This window comes from Lolium perenne, chromosome 5 (assembly GCF_019359855.2).
Source record: "Lolium perenne isolate Kyuss_39 chromosome 5, Kyuss_2.0, whole genome shotgun sequence".
Lineage (NCBI taxonomy): Eukaryota > Viridiplantae > Streptophyta > Magnoliopsida > Poales > Poaceae > Lolium > Lolium perenne.
The window spans coordinates 250,136,148-250,157,799 of record NC_067248.2 but is presented as its reverse complement, the minus strand read 5'-3'; the positions used below and the strand labels follow the sequence as shown (position 1 = coordinate 250,157,799).

The 21,652-nt window shown below is 45.4% G+C and overlaps 2 protein-coding genes across 15 annotated transcripts; both read left to right on the top strand.

Annotated features, from left to right (window-relative positions):
• Window positions 1-2,959: 2,959 nt before the first annotated feature.
• Window positions 2,960-8,131, top strand: LOC127302643 (DNA-(apurinic or apyrimidinic site) endonuclease 2). 5 transcript variants are annotated; one of them, XR_007852999.1, is made up of 11 exons: window positions 2,961-3,307; window positions 3,625-3,733; window positions 3,841-4,077; window positions 4,200-4,285; window positions 4,388-4,503; window positions 5,354-5,434; window positions 5,653-5,856; window positions 5,936-6,087; window positions 6,805-7,505; window positions 7,644-7,785; window positions 7,873-8,131. XR_007852999.1 is itself a non-coding variant. In XM_051333164.1 (10 exons), exons 1-9 carry the CDS (start codon window positions 3,197-3,199, stop codon window positions 7,512-7,514), a joined length of 1,806 nt encoding a protein of 601 aa, XP_051189124.1. In that variant the 5' UTR covers window positions 2,960-3,196; the 3' UTR covers window positions 7,515-7,546; window positions 7,644-8,131. The 5 variants fall into 5 exon arrangements, 2 of the variants coding, with proteins under 2 accessions (XP_051189124.1, XP_051189122.1); XR_007852997.1 differs by having other exon boundaries at window positions 7,870-8,131; XM_051333164.1 differs by having other exon boundaries at window positions 2,960-3,307; window positions 6,805-7,546; window positions 7,644-8,131.
• Window positions 8,132-11,387: 3,256 nt separating this feature from the next.
• LOC127302644 (uncharacterized) lies at window positions 11,388-17,689 on the top strand. 10 transcript variants are annotated; one of them, XM_071820421.1, is made up of 9 exons: window positions 11,388-13,191; window positions 13,275-13,394; window positions 13,678-13,811; window positions 14,032-14,164; window positions 14,553-14,665; window positions 15,030-15,166; window positions 15,915-16,059; window positions 16,568-16,700; window positions 17,350-17,689. In XM_071820421.1, the coding sequence occupies exon 1, from the start codon at window positions 11,688-11,690 to the stop codon at window positions 12,705-12,707; it is 1,020 nt and encodes a 339-aa protein (XP_071676522.1). In that variant the 5' UTR covers window positions 11,388-11,687; the 3' UTR covers window positions 12,708-13,191; window positions 13,275-13,394; window positions 13,678-13,811; window positions 14,032-14,164; window positions 14,553-14,665; window positions 15,030-15,166; window positions 15,915-16,059; window positions 16,568-16,700; window positions 17,350-17,689. The 10 variants fall into 10 exon arrangements, with proteins under 10 accessions (XP_071676522.1, XP_071676521.1, XP_051189127.1 ...); XM_071820420.1 differs by having other exon boundaries at window positions 13,675-13,811; XM_051333167.2 differs by having other exon boundaries at window positions 13,275-13,398.
• The last annotated feature ends 3,963 nt before the right edge of the window (window positions 17,690-21,652 follow it).

Sequence of the window (21,652 nt, the reverse complement as noted above, 5' to 3'; positions counted from 1 at the left end):
TCCTCGACGCCATCGACGCCAACATCCTCTGCTTTCAGGTCCGGCCGTTTGCTGATCCCCTCTCATGCCCAATCTGCCATTTAGGCTATGTATCATGTGTCTGAAGTCTGAACCCTACCTCTTAGCTGTAGCGATGGTGCCCCGGGAGAAGCAGTAGTACGCCAGTACCTAAGACTTCCGGGGTCTAGATCGAACCACACCACCACGTGCCAATGGACGACCGGGCAACCGGCTAGCTCGTTGATCCGTTCTCCCCTTTTCGGTTCATCTGCAGCAGCATGCTTAGAAGTTTTGGCTTCGAAGCAATGTGCTCCCGAGTCACAACCTATTTTTCCTTGAAATGTACTAGGTATTACCATCCATTGTTAAAAAGGAACTTGATAGTGGGTTGAGGCCTGGAAGAGGAAGCTTTTAAGAGTGAACAATTTCTTGCGACTGACCTTCAGCCTAAGGAAACACATGTTCTCTGGTAGTTGAGACTTCAGAGCAATCTTAACTAACCTACTAGCTCCCTCCTTGTGTACATATAACCCTACTCCAGGTCTGATTGAATTGAACACCAAGAGTCGTCCACACAGATTTCGATATCGAGATCGCGATAGCACAAACACAAATGGAGAGCAAGTTGAAAATTCACTGGCTCATCGGTTCAACGTTTGGGCTGGGAGGTATAGGGAAAAATACTAGCTCGAGAAGCTCAAGGAAGAGCAAATAGTTTGATTTATTTTCAGCCTTGTGAAGATACCAAAGCACTTTTTCTAGGCAGGGATGTAAAGGGATAGTATTACTGGTCCTAAGGAGGTCGAATGGAACTATTCCATTCACCCCCAAATTTGGTCCCTTGACAACTCAGAGCATCAACAATGTGAAGGTTCCCTACCAGCCCTGACACCGTGCGGGGCTGCAACGATCACCCTGTACGAGGTGTCTAGCTCTAGCAATATTAAATCTAATAACTTTGGTACCGATCCCCAGTTTGTTTCTTGCTTTAGGCTGCAGGGACCCTACAGAAACCGAAAACGATTAGTTCTAAGCTTACTTGGTAGTTGGTACCGTGTACATTGTTCAGCCTCCGCCTCAAAAGGCTGCAACTCTGCAGTGATGTTCTTCTTTTGTTTCGCCCTTTTCTCTCGCTATATCACAGAGGAATCCTCATAGGGGAAACAAAAGAAGATTGCATATAGTTCAGCAATAGTACTGAATCTCCTTTTTTCATTTCGTTAGAAATTTTATTTTCACACAATCTATCCCAAAGAAAATCCCGCGGTACAGTCAAGAAAACTTCGGTGCACTTTCAATCCTATCGGACTCAAGTGAGCATGATATCGTAATCTTGCATTTTCGCCCATTCTCGCATTCTTGAAATCATGCGTGTCAAAGAGACACATCATATAAATTTGTTTCATTGATCAAACCTCTTGATAAAACCAAGTTACCATTTGTATGTGCAATCAAACAAACTTTGAGTTTTTCTTATTCTTACGTTTTTGAAAATACTGGGAATCAAAGAGTTCATTTGACCTAGTGGATCCAAAACAAGGAAAACAGTCCTTTCTTCTTTACCCTAATCATGAACGCTTGTCAAATTATTACATTACTTAGCTATAAATTGTAGTATTCTTTATTTATTGTTGGAACTTTAGGATTCAGCGCCACACCCTCTCTTCCAACGCACACCACGTGCCCCCCCCCCACGAGCCCGCGCAGCACACCGACACCCTTCCTCATTCGCTCATTTTTCTCTCTCATTCCAACCCCATCCCTATCTCATCTGCTTTTGTTTTTCATCCCCAACCTCACACCATATCGTCTTCCATCAATAACACAAAAGGGAAAATGGGAGCTCGCGCCATGACACCTAGTTTCCAACGCCACCGCCATCCATTCCCGCCGCTCGCCGCCAAGCCACCATCAGCAAAAAAAAACCCTCCATTCCCCATGGCGCCACTTCCGTTGCTTTAAGGCAATGGCGCGCTGCTAAACGTCGATGTCATCAATGTTGCCAATGTTAGGGCGAGGTGCTGCGAGGGCACAATGATGTTGCTACCAGCGTTGGTACTGCGAGTGGCACGACTGCTGCCATAGCTGATGCGCGGGCTACCAGTGCTTGACGGTGCTACTGCCAGCCCAGGGCCAAAGCCAGAGAAATATACCGTTGGTGTCATCCTTCTAAATTCACCGGCGCCATTGCTTATTATTTTTTTAGTCTACTTACCTATTTCTAAAGATGATTGGGAAAATATCATTGGTGCCATTTGACACCACTAAGCATACACTAGCTCTGCCGAATCAACCTTTAGGTGCGGTGTTGTTTGGGGCACGCTAGCCTAATACAACGACGAGTCCCAAGCTCACGATGCTATGCTAGAACCAGTGTGGACTGCGTGCAAGATGATCAGCGTTTGGGTGCTTTTGTCGAGGGAGGCAGGGAGTGATTCAAGCGGAGTGGCGCGCAACAGGGGTGAGGATGGTGCGCCGTGCGGGGTGAGGAGAGCTGGGTTGGAAAGGAGGGTGGAACTACACCAACAACTAGAGTCACCCGCATGCGCCGCACGGGTTGAGATGATGGGTGGGAAATTTTTTCCCCTTCTAGTACGACGCGAGCGTGAGTCACTAGATGGGCAAAGCAAGCGGAATCCAACAACCAAGGGATCATCTCAGAAAATCAAAATGGTTGAGAAGGCGCCGCGGGAATGCTCAGCACGATCATTCAGTACTCGGTAAAAGCTAAAAGCAGTGATGAAACCATGATCAGTACACTTGTATGAAAACTTTTGAATTCTACTCGCAAAACAAAAAGTACTGGTGAAAGTTCCATATCACGTTCCAAAATTTGTGAATTTCTCAAATAGTTACGTTTTAAATTTTTCACGGGATTACGTTTTTTTCCAATATGTTCCTTGGTTGAACTTTTGATTTTGTTTTCCCGTGTGAGCGTTGGATGCAAAAACAGAGCACGGGCTCAGATTAAGCTCGCATCGGACGGTGCACGTGAGGCGTAAGCAAGCCTAAGCGGTCCGCCGGATTGGGCTCACTGCCGCCACAGCCGCCGGCGCGGGCCGGGACTGGACATTTCGCCGCCGCAACGCGAATCACCGGCCATCTCGTTCTCGTCGCCCGCGAGGGAGAAGCGTGGAGCTCCCCAGTCGAATCTGCCGTGGTTCTCGAGAGCCTCTGCCTCCCGCCGCCGGCGGGGATGGTGAAGATAGTGACGTACAACGTGAACGGGCTGCGGCCGCGGGTGGCGCAGCACGGCTCGCTCCGCCGCCTCCTCGACTCCCTCGACGCCGACATCATCTGCTTCCAGGTACGAATGACTGCTGATCCCCCTCCTCCCCACCACCAAACTTATACGCCCAATCTGCCATTTAGGCTATCATATGTCTGAACCCTAGCTCTTAGCTTCGTGCGGCTACTTGCCAAATGTTACTATTTCACTCACTACAGTTTGTTCGCAATTATGTAATCGATCATACAGTTTTTGCTCAATGAAATGTGGATTCACCATGGTTGCATTGTATATCACTAACTATTGCTGCTTGATCTCTGTTCTGTTACTAGAATCAGTAGGGTTAAGCCCGTGACCCGCTTCAGCTGACCGTATCAATGTTTGGTGCGCTTCAGGAGACGAAACTGTCGAGACAGGACCTGTCTGGGGATGTCATAATGGCGGAGGGATACGAGGCTTTTATTTCGTGCAATCGCACTTCGAGAGGGCGTGGAGCATACTCCGGTGAGTTTGCTTTGAACCCATGGTAATTCCTCTGAATATTCTGATCGTTTTTTATAAGCTATGCTGGATGCTTCATCCTATTTTGTTGATTAATTTATGTATTTTAGGTGTTGCAACATTTTGCCGGGTAACATCGGCATTCTCCAGTCAGGAAGTTGCGCTGCCAGTAGCAGCTGAAGAAGGCTTTGCTGGATTGCAGGGCTCTGCAAAAGACAGTGAAACTATTGGGGATTTTGTTCTTCAAATGCCTGTGGAAGAGGAAGGTCTTGGTGAAATAACAAGAGAGGAGCTAGTCAGGCTGGACAATGAGGGGCGATGTATAATCACTGATCATGGACATTTTGGTAAGCCACTTCTTGCCTTGAAAGGAGGACTTTATGACTTCCATGTAATACGTCAATATTTTTTTGTCACATATCTGATTTGTTCTCTGTATGTGATGACATGTATCACACTATCTGTGTAGTTCTTTTTAATTTATATGGCCCAGCCATTGGCGAAGATGATGAAGAAAGAGTTCGTTTTAAGCTACTATTTTACAAGATACTGCAGGTATTTATGTATATCTCAGTTAGTATACTGCTGGTTGTAAGATCATGTTAGGTTAGTTAATAACTTCTATTAAACTGCCTTCATCTTCCAAAAATCTTCTAGAAACGATGGGAATACCTATTGGCTCTGGGGAAGAGAGTTTTCATCGTTGGAGATCTGAATATTGCTCCTGGTTCTATAGATAGGTGTGACGCCCCTCCTGGATTCGAGAAGCAAATGTAAGCTTCCTTTCTTTTCTTTTTATTGCATTTTTTTGCATCTGCAATCGAGTTATGCAGCGAATGGTTTTCCGAGCTGCACATTTTTAGCAAATGAAAATTAAGCAAATAAGCTCACCAGTTCTGTAGATATGACCAGTTGTTCATAAAAAAATGATGTAAATGCTCTGGTGATATTTTCTCTGCGCAAATTTCGCTAAAAATACTTGTTGCTATTTTAATTCAAGAGTTCTTTTAGGACATGGTGATTGAACCAGTCAAAAACATGAGAAACAACTGTATCTCACAAAACTATGAGATGTATAGTTTTTGACCCGGAAATCTGTAGGGTCCCCTATGATATCGTTTTATATATGAAAAGAGATATCACAGTATATTTTAACTGGAATCCTATCCACAGGCTGCATGATACTGACCTATATCTTCACTACATTTGCCTATAATAACTGGATACATTTTCTGCATGAAGGCTTCAAGCTCAGTAGAATTTCTTGATAACATCTACAGTTAGGCTTCGAACTAATTTCCATAAGAAAGTTTTCAAACTAATGGTTTGCAGTCTGCTTTCAGCTTTCCATGAATGCAAGTATGCTCCCTGTAAAGTACATGACATATATCCTTTGTTTCTCCTATAAAAATTTGATATGCCTTGCTAGGTGAAGGCTCCAATCTCAGTAGAAAAATAGAAGTTGTTAGTAACAATGGAATACAGCAAGGCTTCAAACTAATGTTTTGTACTAGGCTTTCAGCTTGTGATGATTGCATTTGTCCGCTCTATTTAAAATAAATTTAATCATGGAATCACTCAGGAATCACAATAGTTAGTTAATTATCCTTTTCGTAATTCAAGGTTCCGGGAATGGCTGAGGTCCATGCTAAGAGAGAATGATGGTCCCTTTTTTGATGCTTTCAGATCAAAACACCCTGAAAGGTATTGCAAGTCCTCTTTTTAATTGCTTACATATGTGCCACTCCAACCTATTCTACTCTTGATTTCGTAAGTTTGGTATAGTAGTTTTAGTTTGTCCATGCCCATGGTGTAAGTACATATTTCACTATTGGGTATGTCCCCAGAAATGTAAGCAGTACTATGACCGCATGACAGTTAATAACCCTGTATTGTAAGCTTGCTGCATTTCTTTTATGCAGGACTGGAGCTTATACTTGTTTTAATCAAAAAGTTGGAGCTGAAGAATACAATTATGGTTCTAGAATAGATCACATTCTAATTTCTGGTTCCTGTTTCCATGATTGCAATTCTGTGGACAACCATAGCATTTTCCACTGCCATGTGGAGGATTGCGAGATAATGAATCATTTCAAAAGAAGTGGGGATACGGAAACTATCTCAAAGTAAATAAGTGAACACTTTTTTTTTCGGACAGCAAAGTGGAGAACATACAAGATATGCTTACTATTGTGTTGTCAACAGGTGGAAAGGAGGGAGAAGTAGTAAACTAGAAGGTTCTGATCATATTCCAGTATATATTATATTGAATGGAATACCTGAACTTCCAGTCCATAATACCCCATCATCAGCTGCAAGGTATCTGCCAGAAATCCGTGGACGGCAACAGAGTATAGGTATGCAATATTTGTGCCATGTAACATTTTCCATGCCATGTACTGATTTCTAACCCTCCAGTATACAAAGCTAAAACCAGGGTATTATATTGTCATTCTGCTAACGTAGCTAAACTTGGCGACTTAGCTTCCCATCACATGCATGACTGTTACTCCTATACTTTGTTACCCGTGAACACTATCTTTAGCTATTTTACTGGACAACCAACTGAAAATATCTTATATTTCTTCCCTTATATTTTTAAGCAACTGTCTGTATTTTATAATATTCACAGAAGGAATTCTCTCCTTGGTTGGATACTACATGATTGGCTTGATTATTCACTTCAAGACAAGTGTACATGCACATTAACTACTTCAGTAGATAAGATATAAACAGTATGAGTTTATGCAAATTAACTTCCATACTATTCACCATTGAATTTTGAATTTTTACAATAGTTGATTAGAGTTTCTAGTTTCCACGCCATACCTAGTTCAGACAACACTGCCCTTCATTATGCCAACTAACTAATATTTCTGTACTGCGATTTGTTATATTAGGCTGTGATACACCCCCTTACACGATAGATCGGTTTTACTGTTCATTTTATCTTTGCTTATACTTGGTAACACAACAACTCCTGGCCTTATGTAAAGGACTGTACTTACAGGCACAAGGAATACCAGTTGTAGTACATACATCATACTGACCAATTGTGTTACTCCAACATGCAGTATCATTCCTCAGTAAAGGGAAAAGTTGTGAAGTTGAAGGTGGCCCAGGTTTAAATATGTCCCAGGATCAAGCAAATGAAAGCTGCTGTACTGATGACCTGGAAAGCAAAAGTATATCCAAGGAAGAATTGTCAACTGGTATAACTGAGTTTTCTAAAGGTGGTGACCTTCCTAGTTCTACGTCAAAGCGGAGGAATCTTGATCATTGGATTCATGAAGGTCCAAGCGGCAACTCCCAAAATAGTAATGCAACATTACTGGCATCACATGGTATGAAAGCTTCTTTTTCTAGCATCAAGTCTATGTCAAACAAGAAGAACAAACATAATATATCCTCACAGCCAACAATCAAATCATTTTTTCGAAGACCAGAGACAAGGACAGGGGATGCCAATATCAATAGCTTAGTTAGTTCAGAAGATACAGTACCTGGTATGGATGAATTATGTTATCCAAATGATGATAGTCTGCCGGAGAACATTCAGTGTACAGCTGCAGCTGAAGTAGACCAGGGCAGCTCTATATCATGTTCACTTTCAACTGACAACTGTAATATTGCAACATTGGAGTGGCAAAGAATACAACAGAGAATGAAGATGACCCTACCACTTTGCAAAGGACATCGTGAACCTTGCATTCCAAGGTCTGTGAAGAAGGGCTCCAATATTGGTCGCCAATTCTATGTCTGTGGCCGTGCTCAGGTACTTTAACTTCAGTGTTTCCTACTCAGTCCATATAAGAGGTACAGTCATAATATGCTGTGCAGATTTTAAACATTTCTGTAGAAGGATGTAAACAATCGATATTTTAGAGTGACCACCATGTTTCTATATTTGCAGGGACCTTCATCAAATCCAGAAGCTAACTGCAACCATTTTCAGTGGGCCTCTGTAAAATCTAAAGGAAAGCGGCAATGACTCATTATGTTTATCATTTGTCACCGTCAGCGTGCAGGTCAAAGGGCTTCTTTCAGCCCTTGCTGTAAGTAATATCAGCAGTATGCTGCTGTTGTTGCTTTTGTTAGACAGTTTAGTTTGTTTTTATGCTAACATCTTTTTTTCCCAGTAGCCCTGGACACTTGTCAGCTTGATCTTCGTGCGAGTCTGCACCTGCCCTCATTTTGGAAGCAAGATGGTCCTGATTTAGTGCGAATTCATTTACTAACAGAGGTACATAGTTAATCCTTGTAGATTTCTAGTTAGATGGCCACTGTACTCAGTATCCCCTGCCTTTGTTGTAACTTGTAAGTGAATCAGACAAAACATGAGTCGCTGTTTGGTGACTAATAAAATGCCACTTGGAGCCCTCTTGTGGTTCTGTTTGTTGAGTCGTGGCTAGCTGCTTATCTTTGGAAACTAACCTGGAAAAATCAACTGAACTCAACTATATATTAATAGTTGTGATGTAGCTAATTTTAAAATTTTGTGCTGTAGCTAATGTTGGAGGTATGCATCTAAATGGTGCCAGTATTATGTAGTCTTGCTGTTGTGCATCTTTATCAAGAAATAAGTATCATTTGTGATGGGGGTCTACTGATACAGTCTATTTCGGACGCATATGCATCAAAGGATACAAGTCTATTTAATCTTCAACAGGTGGCATGCCAAGGCAGGCTCCTGTTTAGCTTCTTAATTCTTATTATAAAAATAATAACATAGGGGGATTTAACAAAGAAGAAGTAGCATGCAATCTGCTCATCTGTATTATATTCATGAAACACCTGTACTGACCAATAACCACCATGTGAAATGAATTCGTGGTTGATTGTCCTACATTTCCAGTAGATGGGTATGCAATATGTTGGAACAGGAAATGTTGTATGTCCGAAAAGGATTTGATGGACCTTACCTTTTTTAAAGAACCGAAGTATCCTTTCACCTCGTGAAGCGCAATTTTGGATATCTGGTATCTCCTACTTCTGCTAATATTTGGCGTTTGCACCTATCCGTTGTTCTGAATTATTTCTGGGGAATATAACATTGTTTTGGAGAGATATTTTTAGGGGATAGAAACTGTTTGCTCCTCCTCCATCTGGCATTGTGCTATAGCCTATGACTCCCTTCCATCCTGGCATGGGAAGCTGAATTACTCGAAACAACATAGCACAGTGCAACACTACCGGTGCCAGATGATTACAAGGAAGCTCCTGTTGGCTTGATGTTTTCCTTTTCTTCTTTATCTTCTGTTTTTGGGGTTAAAATACCTGTCCATTGCATGATGACATGGTGAGGCTCTTGTGGCTCACCGTGTGTCACACTGAGGGCCTTCATTCTAGGACATTTGAGAGGTAGCGGTTGATGCATTAACTACATAATTGGAGAAAAACAAAATCTCATTTTCATGGTTGATAGTGTTCCATGGTGTCTGATAATATGCAGCTTGGAGCGCTCTTGTGGTTCTGTTTGTTGATTTGTGGCTAGCTTATCTTTGAAAACTAATAACCGAAAATCCTGGAAAAATCAAGTGAACTCAATTAGGAGTATATATTAATAAGTTAAGATGGAGCTAATTTAAAAAATTGCTCTGTAGCTAATGTTGGCGGTAAACACCTAAACCGTGTCAGTATTATATAGTCTTGCAGTTGTGCATCTCTATCAAGAAATAAGTGCATTTGTGAAGGGGGTCTACCGATAGTCTGTTTCAGACACATATGCGTCAAAGGATGCGCGTCCATTTAATCTCTACCAGGTGGCATGCCAAGGCAGGCTCTATTTAGTTTCTTATTTTTTTCGAGTGGTAGTTTCTTAATTCTTATTATAAAAACAATAATAACATAGGAGGATTTAATAAATAATAATATGCAGTCTGCCCCATCTGTATTATATGCCCGATACACCAGTGCTGATCGCTAGCCACCTTGTGGAATGAATTCATGGTTGCATTTCCAGTAGATGTTCCGAAAGGATTTGTTGAACCTTACTATTTTAAAAGCACCAAACATTCTTTCATCTCTTGAAACACAATTTTGGATGTCTGGTAGCTGCTACTTCTGCCAGCCTTTGTACCTATGTTATTTTGAATTCTATTTGTGGAGTATAACTTCGTTTGTGAGAGATATTTCGGGTGGATATAACCTGAAGCCATGAACTTATTTCTTTTTGGAAAAAATCCGTTTGCTACTCCTCAATCTGGCATTGTTCAGTAGTTCCCTCCTTCCTGGTAATGTTACTATGTTGCACCCACGTGGCAGGCGTGGCCAGCTGAATTACTCGAAACAACATAGCAATGAGTAACCAATCACCGTTGCCAGATGATTACATGGAAGCTCCGGTTGGTTTGATTTTTCCTCTTTTTTTCTGTTCTTTTCTTGGGGTTAAAATACGTGTCCATTGCATCATGACATGATGAGGCACTTGTGGCTCACTGGATGACATGATGAGGTTCTTGTGGCTCACTCGGTGTCGCAGTGTGAGCCTTATTTGGGCCATTTGAGAGCTACTGATTGGTACTCTTCTTACAAAATCGGAGAAAAACAAATATTGTGGTTCATGTTCGATTGGGATCACACGGCCAACACTCTGGCCTGTTTGTCTCCGTTTTTCTTCCGGGAGATTTTTCGAAAGCTAAAACTGTTGATTGGCGCCAATCATGTACGCAGCTGACAGAGGCAACCTAACCACATGCTCCAGTCTGTTAAAAAGAATAAAGAGTATCATCTGCCTGATGCACCTGTTCTAACCAGTGGCCAGCACGTGTGATGGACCAATGTTTCTTGATCTCCAGTGGATGGGCATGTTTGAGATGTCTGGTAGCAGGCCGTTCTCCTGCACGTAATTGGCCTTCACGTCTACGTTACTCTGAATTCTGTTTGAAGAGTAGCTCTGTTTTGAGATAACTTTTTAGTGGTTATGATCTGAACTTTCCTCGAAAGAAACTTCTCTTTTGGAATGAAAAAAAGATTGTTGGACCCTTTGATCTGACATCGTGCTATAGTTCCTGCCTTCCTGGCAATGTAGACATGGCCAGTTCAATTACTGGAAAGGACATGGGGCCGAGTAACCAACTAGCGTTGCCTGATGATTACAAGTAAGTTCCGGGTGCCACGCGGATCCCTTCTCTGTTGAGTTCTGATAAACGTGGCCGTTGCATAGCGTGATGAAGATGTTGACCCATATTTGTTTGTTCAGTAGTCCATTGGTTCATCTGGCTACAGCTTACACGTATGTCAGTATATCCCAGTCTCTTCCCATTGGTCATTTAGCTGGAAAGTTACGCTTATCTACGTGCTAAACCAAAGCACCATCGTGTTCAAAAAGATGCAAACTGAGATGCCCAACTAACTCCTGTCTGCCAATAGACCACATGGCTTTTCCACCATCCCCTCCAGCAGGCTGCAGTCTACGGCTTTAAGGCGAATGCGGAAAAGTTACACCATTCCTGCTCATCGCCAAATTATTGAAGAACCGGCGTCCACACCTGTCATTGACCTATGTTGCTTGTTGCGCCCTGTTATTGTCCTCGTGGCCCTGATCCTGTCACCATCTTCCTCGAAATAAGTCGCCACCAGACCAGACCCCTATCATCAGCTTCTAATCCAAAGAAGAAAAGATCTTGCCCATGCTGCCACTACCGCCACCACACCTATATACCTAACGCCAGTCGGACCAACCAACACAACAGCGCAGATAAAAAACGCACAAGAACACGCCTTCAATTCCTCATTTTCATCGACCCGATCCCCAGCAAAATCAGCCAATATATATGATCTCCATGTGTCCACAGTTCATCCACAGCTAGCTAGCTTACACAGATCGAGTGATATTTTCGCGCCATCAATAATCAGCCAAGCTCTCAGTCGAGCTCACGACGACGACGGCGACCTCGTCGTCTCGTCCAGGTCAGAGGAGCTTCCGTTATTTATAGGGGGGCGTGAGCTGCGCGCCATGTCTTCCTCCCCCAATAGCAAGGGCACCGACAGCAAGAAGAACCCCCTGGACGCCATGGGCGCCTTCTTCTCGGCGCAGGTGGACCGGCGCAAGCTGGTGACCACCCAGAAGCAGGCGCTGGCGACGCGGTGCTCGTCGTCGGGCGACTGCGCCTTCCCGTGCTCCGACCACCGCCCCGCCGACCGCAAGACGTGGATGGCGGAGCTCGGGCCGGAGCGGCTGCGCGTGCACCAGGTGGTGTGGCCGGGCTCCCACGACTCCGCCACCAACAAGATCGGCATCCCCTTCATCACCCGCCCCTTCGCGCAGTGCCAGTCGCTCTCCGTCTACGAGCAGCTCGCCACGGGGTGCCGCCTCATCGACGTCCGCGTCCAGGAGGAGCGGCGCGTCTGCCACGGCGTGCTGGCGACCTACTCCGTCGACGTCGTCCTCGCCGACGTGAAGCGGTTCCTGGCCGAGACCGTGTCGGAGCTGGTGGTCCTGGAGATCCGCACCGAGTTCGGCCACGACGACCCGTCCGAGTTCGCCAAGTACCTGGTGGAGCAGCTCGGGGAGGAGAACCTCATCCGGCAGGACGACGGCGTGTTCTGGAAGACCGTCGCGGAGCTGCTCCCCCGGCGGGTGATCTGCGTGTGGAAGCCGCGCAAGTCCCCGGCCCCGGGCCACGGCGAGCCGCTGTGGAGCGCGGGGTACCTGAGGGACAACTGGGTCGACACGGACCTGCCGGAGACCAAGTTCGAGAGCAACCTCAAGTTCCTCGGCCAGCAGCCGTCCGTGGCCGACCGGCGCTACTTCTACCGGGTGGAGAACACGGTGACGCCGCAGGCCGACAACCCGGTGCTGTGCGTGAAGCCGGTGACGCGCCGCATCCACGGGTACGCCAGGCTGTTCCTCGCCGAGGTCTTCGCCAAGGGCCTCGGCGACAAGCTGCAGGTCTTCTCCACCGACTTCATCGACGGCGACTTCGTCGACGCCTGCGCCGGCGTCACCAAGGCCCGCGTCGACGGCGCCGCGTGAGGTCGACGGTTTGTTTGTAGTAATTAGAGCGGTGGCCAGGCGAGATTAGTGGAGTAATTTATTCCTTTCCTTGGTGGGCTTTCGTGGGCTTGTCGGTGGTTGGTGTGCAGGGCAGAGCAGAAGCAGAAGCAGAAGCAGAAGCAGAGTGTGTGTGTGGGCATTCTCGACGGTGTGGGCCTTGATGCCCATCCAACGCCCCAACATCAGCCCAACTCCTAACCACCAAAAACACCCTACCTCCTCACATTCTCCCATTCCTCTTCCTGCGCCGCCGCCGCTCGCCAATTGATTCCCTCCCCCCTCCCCTCGAGGGCAGCTTCAAGTCAACTGCCGGCTCGCCGTCGCGTCTACCTGTCCGTCCTCCTCAAGCAGATTGAGGATCCGTGCAGCGCACAAGCAGCAGCAGCGCCCGGTTGCTGCTCAAGATGGAGGACGACGAGGACCTCATCCACGGCGTCCTCCTCGACCTCACCCGCCGCCCATGGTAAGCTGCCCATCTCCCCTCTTCTCCCCTCCGCGTCCGCGTCCGCATCTCATCTTCCCTCTGCTTTAATTTGCCCGAATCAGACAAGGACCTCGCTGGAACCGCGAGCTAGGGTTTCTGCCTCGCCGCCGGCACAGCCTCAGATGGTATGCCAGAGGGGAGCGCGGCGCGTTTCTGAGATCGCCCACAACCACCACCTCAAGGCAGGTGAGCTCTTCTCCTATGCTCTGTGCTACAATTAGGCAGGGTTTGCATACAGCTACGGTCACCTGCAACGCCAATTCCGCTCTCGATGCTAAATCCACACCATTCACTGGCTCTAGTATTTGATTGGCCACCAAAAATGCCCATCTTTTTTACTGCCTAGTTGCTCAGGGTGCCAGCTGCGGCACCTTGTCCATTCGTGCTATCATGTCTTCCTGTTTATAGCTCATCTCCTGTGTTAAGCTCATCTCTGTAATTTTTTCCTTCTTTATTATGCAGCAGCTTCTGTGTTCACTCCAGATGAATATAAACCTCCTGCTGCCATTGGTCAACCCTAGCGCCGCGCGAGACGGGCGTCTTTCGGAGGACGAGGAGCTCAAGGGCTGCGAAGCAGGGCTCTTGGGTGTTTGATGGAGGTAAACACTTGCCCCCCTTAGCTTCTGGTTCCCGCTTTCCATCGCTAGCCTTGTTTATGCCTAGTAATTAAGCTCTTCTCTTCCTTTTAGTCATCATGCTTTTAAAACGTCCAAATCTGGATGGAGTTTGCTAGTCAATTTGTCCCAGCTTATTCTCTCTGCTCTGATTGTTGTACATAAGCATCAACACCTACATCTCATCTTCCTCCTGCTTTTGCAGAATCAGACAATGACCTCGCTGGAACCACAAGATACGGTTTCTGCCTCTCCGCCGCTCCGGCTGCCGGTGCAGCCTCAGATTGTATGCCGGCGGCGCGTTTCTCAGATCGCCCACAACCACCACCTCAAGGCAGGTGAGCTCTTCTCCTATGCTCTGCGCTACAGTTAGGCAGGGTTTTTTGCATACACCTAGGGTCACCTGCCACAGCATTCCGCTCTCGCTGCCAAAAGCCACACCATTATATTCAGCGGCTCTGTATTTGATTGGCGACACCTTGTCCATTCGTGCTGTCCCATGCCCCAGTTGGCTCTTCATCCTCCGCTAGTTGCTTCCTTGTTTCACAGTACCCGACTTCAATGGTTCTTACATCGCTGTACCCCTTTTGTTCTCTGAAATGATACAAACCAGCTAGCAACATGATCTTCAAATGCAATCAATTTGTCCCAGTTCCTTAGCTGTGCTCTGATTGTTGTGCATAAGCATCCAAGGCATACATCTCAATCTCCCTCCTGCTTTTGCAGAATTGGACAAGGACCTCGCTTGCCACCACGCGCTACAGCTTCTGTCTAGCCAGTGTGCCAGTGTGAGGTGGGCGGCGGGCGCATTTCTGAGACCAGCCACAACCCGCTACGAGGTGAGCTCTTCTCCTATGCTCTCTGCACTACACCACTCCGCCCTAGCTGCTGAAGCCACGTGATTCAGTTCCTCTATTTGGAGTATCCTTTTGTCTCTGAAATGATACAAACCACATCTACATGGTCTGCGAATGCAACCATCCTGCTGTAGTTTATCTTACCTGTGGTGGAACCTTTCGAGTTTCATCTCAAAAGTACTCGTGATGTTCCGTTAATGCCCTCCTCCTACTTCTAACGGGATTCTGGATGTTATTCCTAGTCGCTGTGTGCTCTTGTTTGTTTTTAACTATCAAGTGCACATCCATCTGCTCCTGTGTGCCTAATAGCGCTTGCTTATCTCTGGAAATACTTTCCTTTATGCAGCAGCTTCTGTGTTCACTCCACATGAAGAAAACCTGATGCTGCCATTCGTGAAACCTAGCGCAGCGGCGGGTGTCTTAGACAGGACGAGGAGGAGCTCAAGGGCGGCGCGAAGAAGGCCTCGTAGGTGCTTGTTGGAGGTAAGCAGTCGGCTTGTCATCATGCTTTTAAAACGTCCAATCTGGATGGAGTTGCCTAGTCAGTTTGTCCCAGTTTCTTCTCTTTAATTTGCTCTGGTTGTTGTATACACCACCAGGTGTATATTTGTGATCCGCGGTTGCTGCTTATTCGCCTGGTCCTTGCTTCTTGCTGGAAAATGTTGGGTCTTAGGTGGTTGTTGGAGCCAAACAGTTGGCTCCCTTGTTGACACTTAGCTTCTGGTTCCCGCTTTCGATCACTTGCCTTGTTAATGCGTTCTAGTTAAGCTCAAGGGCGCGAAGCAGGGGTCTTAGGGGATTGTTGGAGGTAAACAGATTTGTAGTCATCATGCTTTTAAAAAGTCCAATCTGGATGGAGTTGCCTAGTCAATTTGTCCCAGTTTCTTCTCTTCGCTCTAGTTCTTGTATATACACCAGGGGTATGTCTGTGATCCGCGGTTGCTGCTTATTGGCCTGGTCCGCGATTCTCCATTATTTAAATTGATCTACAAATGCACGTTTCCTGTTTGATTTTGTACCTGTGGTGGAAGCTTTCAAGTTTCATCTCAAAAACTACTCGTGATGTCCCATCAATGGCCTCCTCCTACTTCTAACGGATTCTGGATGTGTTACTCCCTAGTCGCTGTGTGCTCTTGTTTGTTTTTAACTATCAAGTGCACATCCATCTGCTCCTGTGTTGTAAACTAATAGCGCTAGCTCATCTCCGGAAATACTCTTCTTTATTATGCAGCAGCAGCAGCTTCTGTGTTCACTCCACATGAAGAAACCTGATGGTGCCATTGTTGAAAGCTAGCACGGCGGTGGGCGTCTTAGACAGGAGGAGGAGGAGGAGCTCAAGCGCGGCGCGAAGCAGGGCCCTTAGGTGCTTGCTGGAGGTAAACAAATGTCTAGTCATCATGCTTTTCAAAAGTCCAATCTGGATGGAGTTGCCTAGTCAGTTTGTCCCAGTTTCTTCTCTTTAATTTGCTCTGGTTGTTGTATACACACCAGGTGTATATTTGTGATCCGCGGTTGCTGATTATTCGCCTGGTCCTTGCTTCTTGATTATTTAAATTAATCTGCAAATGCACGTATCCCGTTTGATTTCCTAGCTGTGGAGGAAGCTTTTAAGTTTCATCGCACAAGTGATGATGTTCTGTTAATGGCCTCCTCCTGCTGCTACTGGATTCTGGGTGTTACTCATAGGTCCTGTGTGCTCTTGGGTTTTAGTTTTAGGGAGAATTACTCCTCTATTCATGGTGTTCAATAGAATAGGTAACAGCAGAATACAAATGGCATCTCTTTGGCTTGCTTTTTTTACATATCAAATGCAGATGTACATATTCATCTGCTCCCGTGTGACAAATATCACTAGCTGATCTGTGGAAATACTTTGTTTTTCAGTACAGCAGCTTCTGTGCTCTCCAGATGAAGAAAAACACCTACGAAAATTTGAGCGTGGCGGTGGCCGTCTGAGAAGGGTGCAAAGTGGGTGTACCGGGAGGAGGCAGCTCCATGGTTGTGGATCTACTACTAGGTAGACTTTCTTGAGTTGAATAGTTATTCTTTGGTAGATGCTTACTTGTTTGCTCGAGTGGAATGGTTATTCCATGGTAACCTGCTTACTTGTTTTGCTGGAGTGGAATGACTATTCCACGGTAAATTCTTAAATGCAGTACCCTTTTGTCTGAAATGATTCATACCAGTTAACTTGATCAGCATTATTGGTACTGCAGCTTGTGCTCTTGAATAGTTGATGTGTGGTCATTAAGCTGTTCTTTTTTCTTTGGCCATCATGCTTTTAGAACGTACAATCTGGATGGAGATGTCATTGGGAGATTTTGCAGAGCTCTGATTCAGGGTTGTCAATTTGTCCCAGTTTCTCCTCTTTCCTCTTTGCTCTTTTGGTTGGTTAGCTAGTCATTTTTTCCCAGTTTCTTCTCTTTGTTATTTGCTCTTTTGGTTGGTTCTAGTAGCTTCACTTCAGATTTGTTGTTCATTAAAAATTCTACATTGTATGGTCAATTAATGTTACTATTTGATTGATGTAGTAATTGCAGGAGGGTGACAATTCAGTTGTTTACTTTTCTTTTATTGTTTTCATTCATTCCTTTTGTCCTAGTCTGATAAGAAGAGATGCTCAATTATTTGTCTCTATTTAACTTCGATTGCATTTTCTCATGCAGGGCTTGGAACCTGTGCACCCCAGAGCCTGTCTTGCGACAACTGCCCGCTCCGTCATCTGCTGCCATCGGTCGCTCCATGGGGACAAGGAGGTTGCCCATGAGTAGCTAGCCTCCTTTCTTGCACCTTATTTATATGTTGCAATGCATGGCCAACGTGATGGATGTGCTGTTGTAATGATTGTCCCAGGACTGATTGTACAAGTTGTGCTCCATGCACCTGGTATATATTGCAATGCATGGCCGACCTGATGGATGTGTGGTGATCTGGATGTCCCCAAAACAGCGGATGTTATGTCCAATTTTTCAAAAAATTTGCTGTGATCTAAAGTTGATTTTTTAACTATTGTCGTGATCATTTAAATTTTTCTTAAAGAAGTTCTTTCTTTTTCTGTCAAAAAATGCAGAGAAGAAAGCGATATTGCTTTTCTTTTGAGGGTTCGAAAGCGATATTGCTGATTTGAAGTACTAGTTGAGTTTGCTGCCCCATGAACTTGGGCCAAGGTGGCTGGGTGGGAATGAGTTGTACGGGCTTTAGGCTATTTTTGCTGGGCTGGATTCCATCGGTTTAGCTTAGCTGGATGGGTTTCTCTCAAAACGAAAACAAAAGACAAATGCTCAGCTGTCTGGGCGGGAATTGAAGATTCCTTACGTACGTCCCCTGCGTGCCACTAGGAGTTGAACCACGAGAAACATCAGAAGCATGGACCCCGTATGGCCCCGTTCCACGTTGGCTCCTCCGAACTCCCTTATCAACCTAGTCTACACGTTCCTGGATGTCTCGGAGTCCGGAAACATGACCCTAAAGAACTGTCCCGTCTCCGGCGCCTATGCTGCAGTGCTGGCATTTGATTTTTTTGGGTGTTGTTTTGGTTTTTGACTCTTTATATCATTCATATGGAGAAATCTACTTTTTCAATGCTCTATAGGACCAAGAGTTGTAATTGTAACCATTGTTTCCTTTGCCACATTTGTAATAATCTTTAGTGTGTTTCTATTTGATTGTACTCGTGATGAAACGGGCCGTTTCTTTAAATGTCACATTTGCTTTGATGTTCTATGCATGCACATGTCATCGTTAGCTGAAGCATTGTACTTTTACATACTTGCCAGTTGGCTAGCTAGCTCGCCGGTTAGGTTCGCAAGTTTGAGAAAAATAAACTGGGTTCACAACTTTGAGAAAACATGGAGTGATAGGAAATCTCTCGAAACATATGGCTCTACACGGAGTGGACCACGATGATCGCGTCGGCATAAGCTATGTTGAGCACATATTGCCTAACATTTCATGTGTCATCTTATTGTCTCGCGTTTTCAGGGGCCTTAGCTTATGCTATGAAATAGTTAGTACCTATCATTTGATTAGCCATCTTGTCGTGGACTAATGGGGTCTTTACACCATGATACAATATAGTTATTATTTATTTATGACTTGTCCTTATCAAGGAAGTAGTTGTTAGGATAACACGAGTCGTAGACCAGCCCTATCTATAAGGAATTTGCTGTTAGGGTTAGTGAGTCATAGCTAGTCGTAGATGATCCGTGCTTCTCAAGGAAGAATTGGTTAACGCGAGTCGCAATGGAAGGTCCATGTGGCAGCAATGACCGACATGGAGACGAGCCAACCACTTAAATGAAAGTAGAGGTTAGTTTTAAAAATAGCGAGTCATGGACGAGCCGAACTTCACAAGGAAGCATAAGTTAGCTAGGGTAAAGCGAGTCATAGTGGACGTCGGCGCGGTAGCGACGACAGACAAGGAGACGAGCCCACCACTATATTGAAAGTAGATGCCAGTTTTAGCAGGTATTAGATGTGTTGTGCTTCTCAATGAAGCATCGATGAGGGTAACGCGAGTCATAGTGGACGTCGACGTGGTACCGACGACGGACATGGAGACGAGCCCACCACTTAAATGAAAGTAGAGGTTAGTTTTAGAAATAAAGAGGCATAAACTAACCGAACTTCTCAAGGAAGCATTAGTTAGCTAGGGTGACGCGAGTCGTACTGGACGTTGGCGTGATAGCGACGACGGACGCGGAGACGAGCCCACCACTATATTGAAAGTATATGTTAGTTTTAGCGGGTCATAGACGGGGTTGTGCTTCTCAAGGAAGCATCAATGAGGCTAACGCGAGTCGTAGTGGACGTCGGCGCGGTAGCGACGACGGACATGGAGACGAGCCCACCACTTAAATGAAAGTAGAGGTTAGTTTTGAAAACGCGAGTCATAGTGGACGTCGGCGCGGTAGCGACGATGGACACAAAGACGAGCTCACCACTATAATGAAAGTAGAGGTTAGTTTTAGCGACCCGTAGATGGGTTGTGCTTCTCAAGGAAGCTTTGATGAGCGTAACGCGAGTCGTAGTGAATGTCAAGGCTGTGGCGACGATGTACATGGAGACTAGCCCACCACTTAAATGAAAGTAGAGGTTAATTTTGAAAGTAACAAGTCATAAAATAGCCGAACGTCTCAAGGAAGCATCGATTAGGGTAACGCGAGTCGTAGTGGACGTCGGCGCGATAGCGACAATGGACACGAAGATGATCCCACCACTATATTGAAAGTAGAGGTTAGTTTTACCGAGTCGTAGATGGGTTGTGCTTCTCAAGGGATCGTCGATGAGGGCAACACGAGTCGTAGTGGACGTCGGCGCGGTAGCGACGATGAACATGGAGACGAGCCCGCCACTTAAATGAAATTACATATTAGTTTTAAAAATACGAGTCATAGACTAGCCGAACTTCTCAAGGAAGCATTAGTTAGGATAACGCGAGTCGTAGTGGACATCGGCGCGGTAGCGATGATGGACACGAAGGCAAGCCCACCACTATATTGAAAGTAGATGTTAGTTTTAGTGAGACGTAGACGGTTTATGCTTCTCAAGGAAGAACTGGTGAGGGTAACGCGAATCTTAGTGGACGTCGGAGTGCTAACGACGACGGACATGCAGATGAGCCCACCACTTAAATGAAAGTAGAGGTTAGTTTTAAAAATAACGAGTCATGGATTAGCTGAACTTCTCAAGGAAGCATCAGTTAGGCTAATGCGAGTCGTAGTGGACGTCGGCGCGGTAACAACGATGGACACGGAGATGAGCCCACCACTATATTGGAAGTAGATGTTAGTTTTAGCGAGCCGTAGACGGGTTGTGTTTCTGAAGGAAGCATCAGAGAGGGTAACGCGAGTTGTAGTGGACGTCAGCGCGGTAGCGACGACGGACATGGAGACGAGCCTACCACTTAAATAGACTAGCCGAACTTCTCAAGAAAGCATCCGCGAGGGTAATGCGAGTTGTAGTGGACGTCGGTGTGGTAGCGACGACGGACATGAAGACGAGCCCACCACTTAAATAGACTAGCCGAACTTCTCAACGAAGCATCAGTTAGGGTAACGCGAGTCGTAGTGGAGGTCGATGCGGCAGCGACGATGGACACGGAGACGACTCCATCACTATATTGAAAGTAGAGGTTAGTTTTAGCAACTATCTTGACTTCTTCCTCTTTTGTTGACACAGCTCAGCCCGCGGCGATGGATTAGACATGGTGGGCATGCATGGAGAATAAATATGCATACATACGTACATGACATTGCACATGCATGGGCCATGCACGTATGTTTTGGGTAGCTGCTGCCGAGAGCATGCCATCATGCAACAATCATCCTTTTCTTTTCCGAGGAACTGCGGCTGCGTGAGCCGGGAGGGTATGAAGCTAGTAGTACCTAGTATCACGTGAGGTGCAAGTGTAAGAATAGAAATCCTTCTGAGTAATCTCTAGATAAGTATACATGATGCAACTCTTTTAGGCTAGAATTATAATTACCATAGCTAAAAGTAATAAAAATGTGATATTAGAAGTTATTTCCGTGATTCCTAGTGTAAAATTTTCTATCCATGGAATCGATGCCAGCAATACATGCACGCGGCAGTAAAGATTTTCACGTGCGGCTTTTCGATTATTGCTGAACCTAAGATTTCATTATTTTATGTGATTTCAACATCCTTATGTAATTTGGAACCTATTAGGAGTGATAGAATAAAAAAAACTCTTTATGGTGATTAGGAGTGATAGAATAATTCAAGATACAATTTAAGCATGAATGTTCTTTATCAAAGTAAAACACATAGCAGATTACATAAAAAAAATCAAGGCGAGCTAGTCGCACCGGCAAACAAATAGCAGATGAAGCTACTACTATTTAGGTGAGGCAGGGCAAGTTTTAAAATAGCCGGAATGATTCAGGGATGTCGATTAGGAGTGAAACCAGCTTACGAAAAACTAGTTGTTAAAATTTCATTATTGTA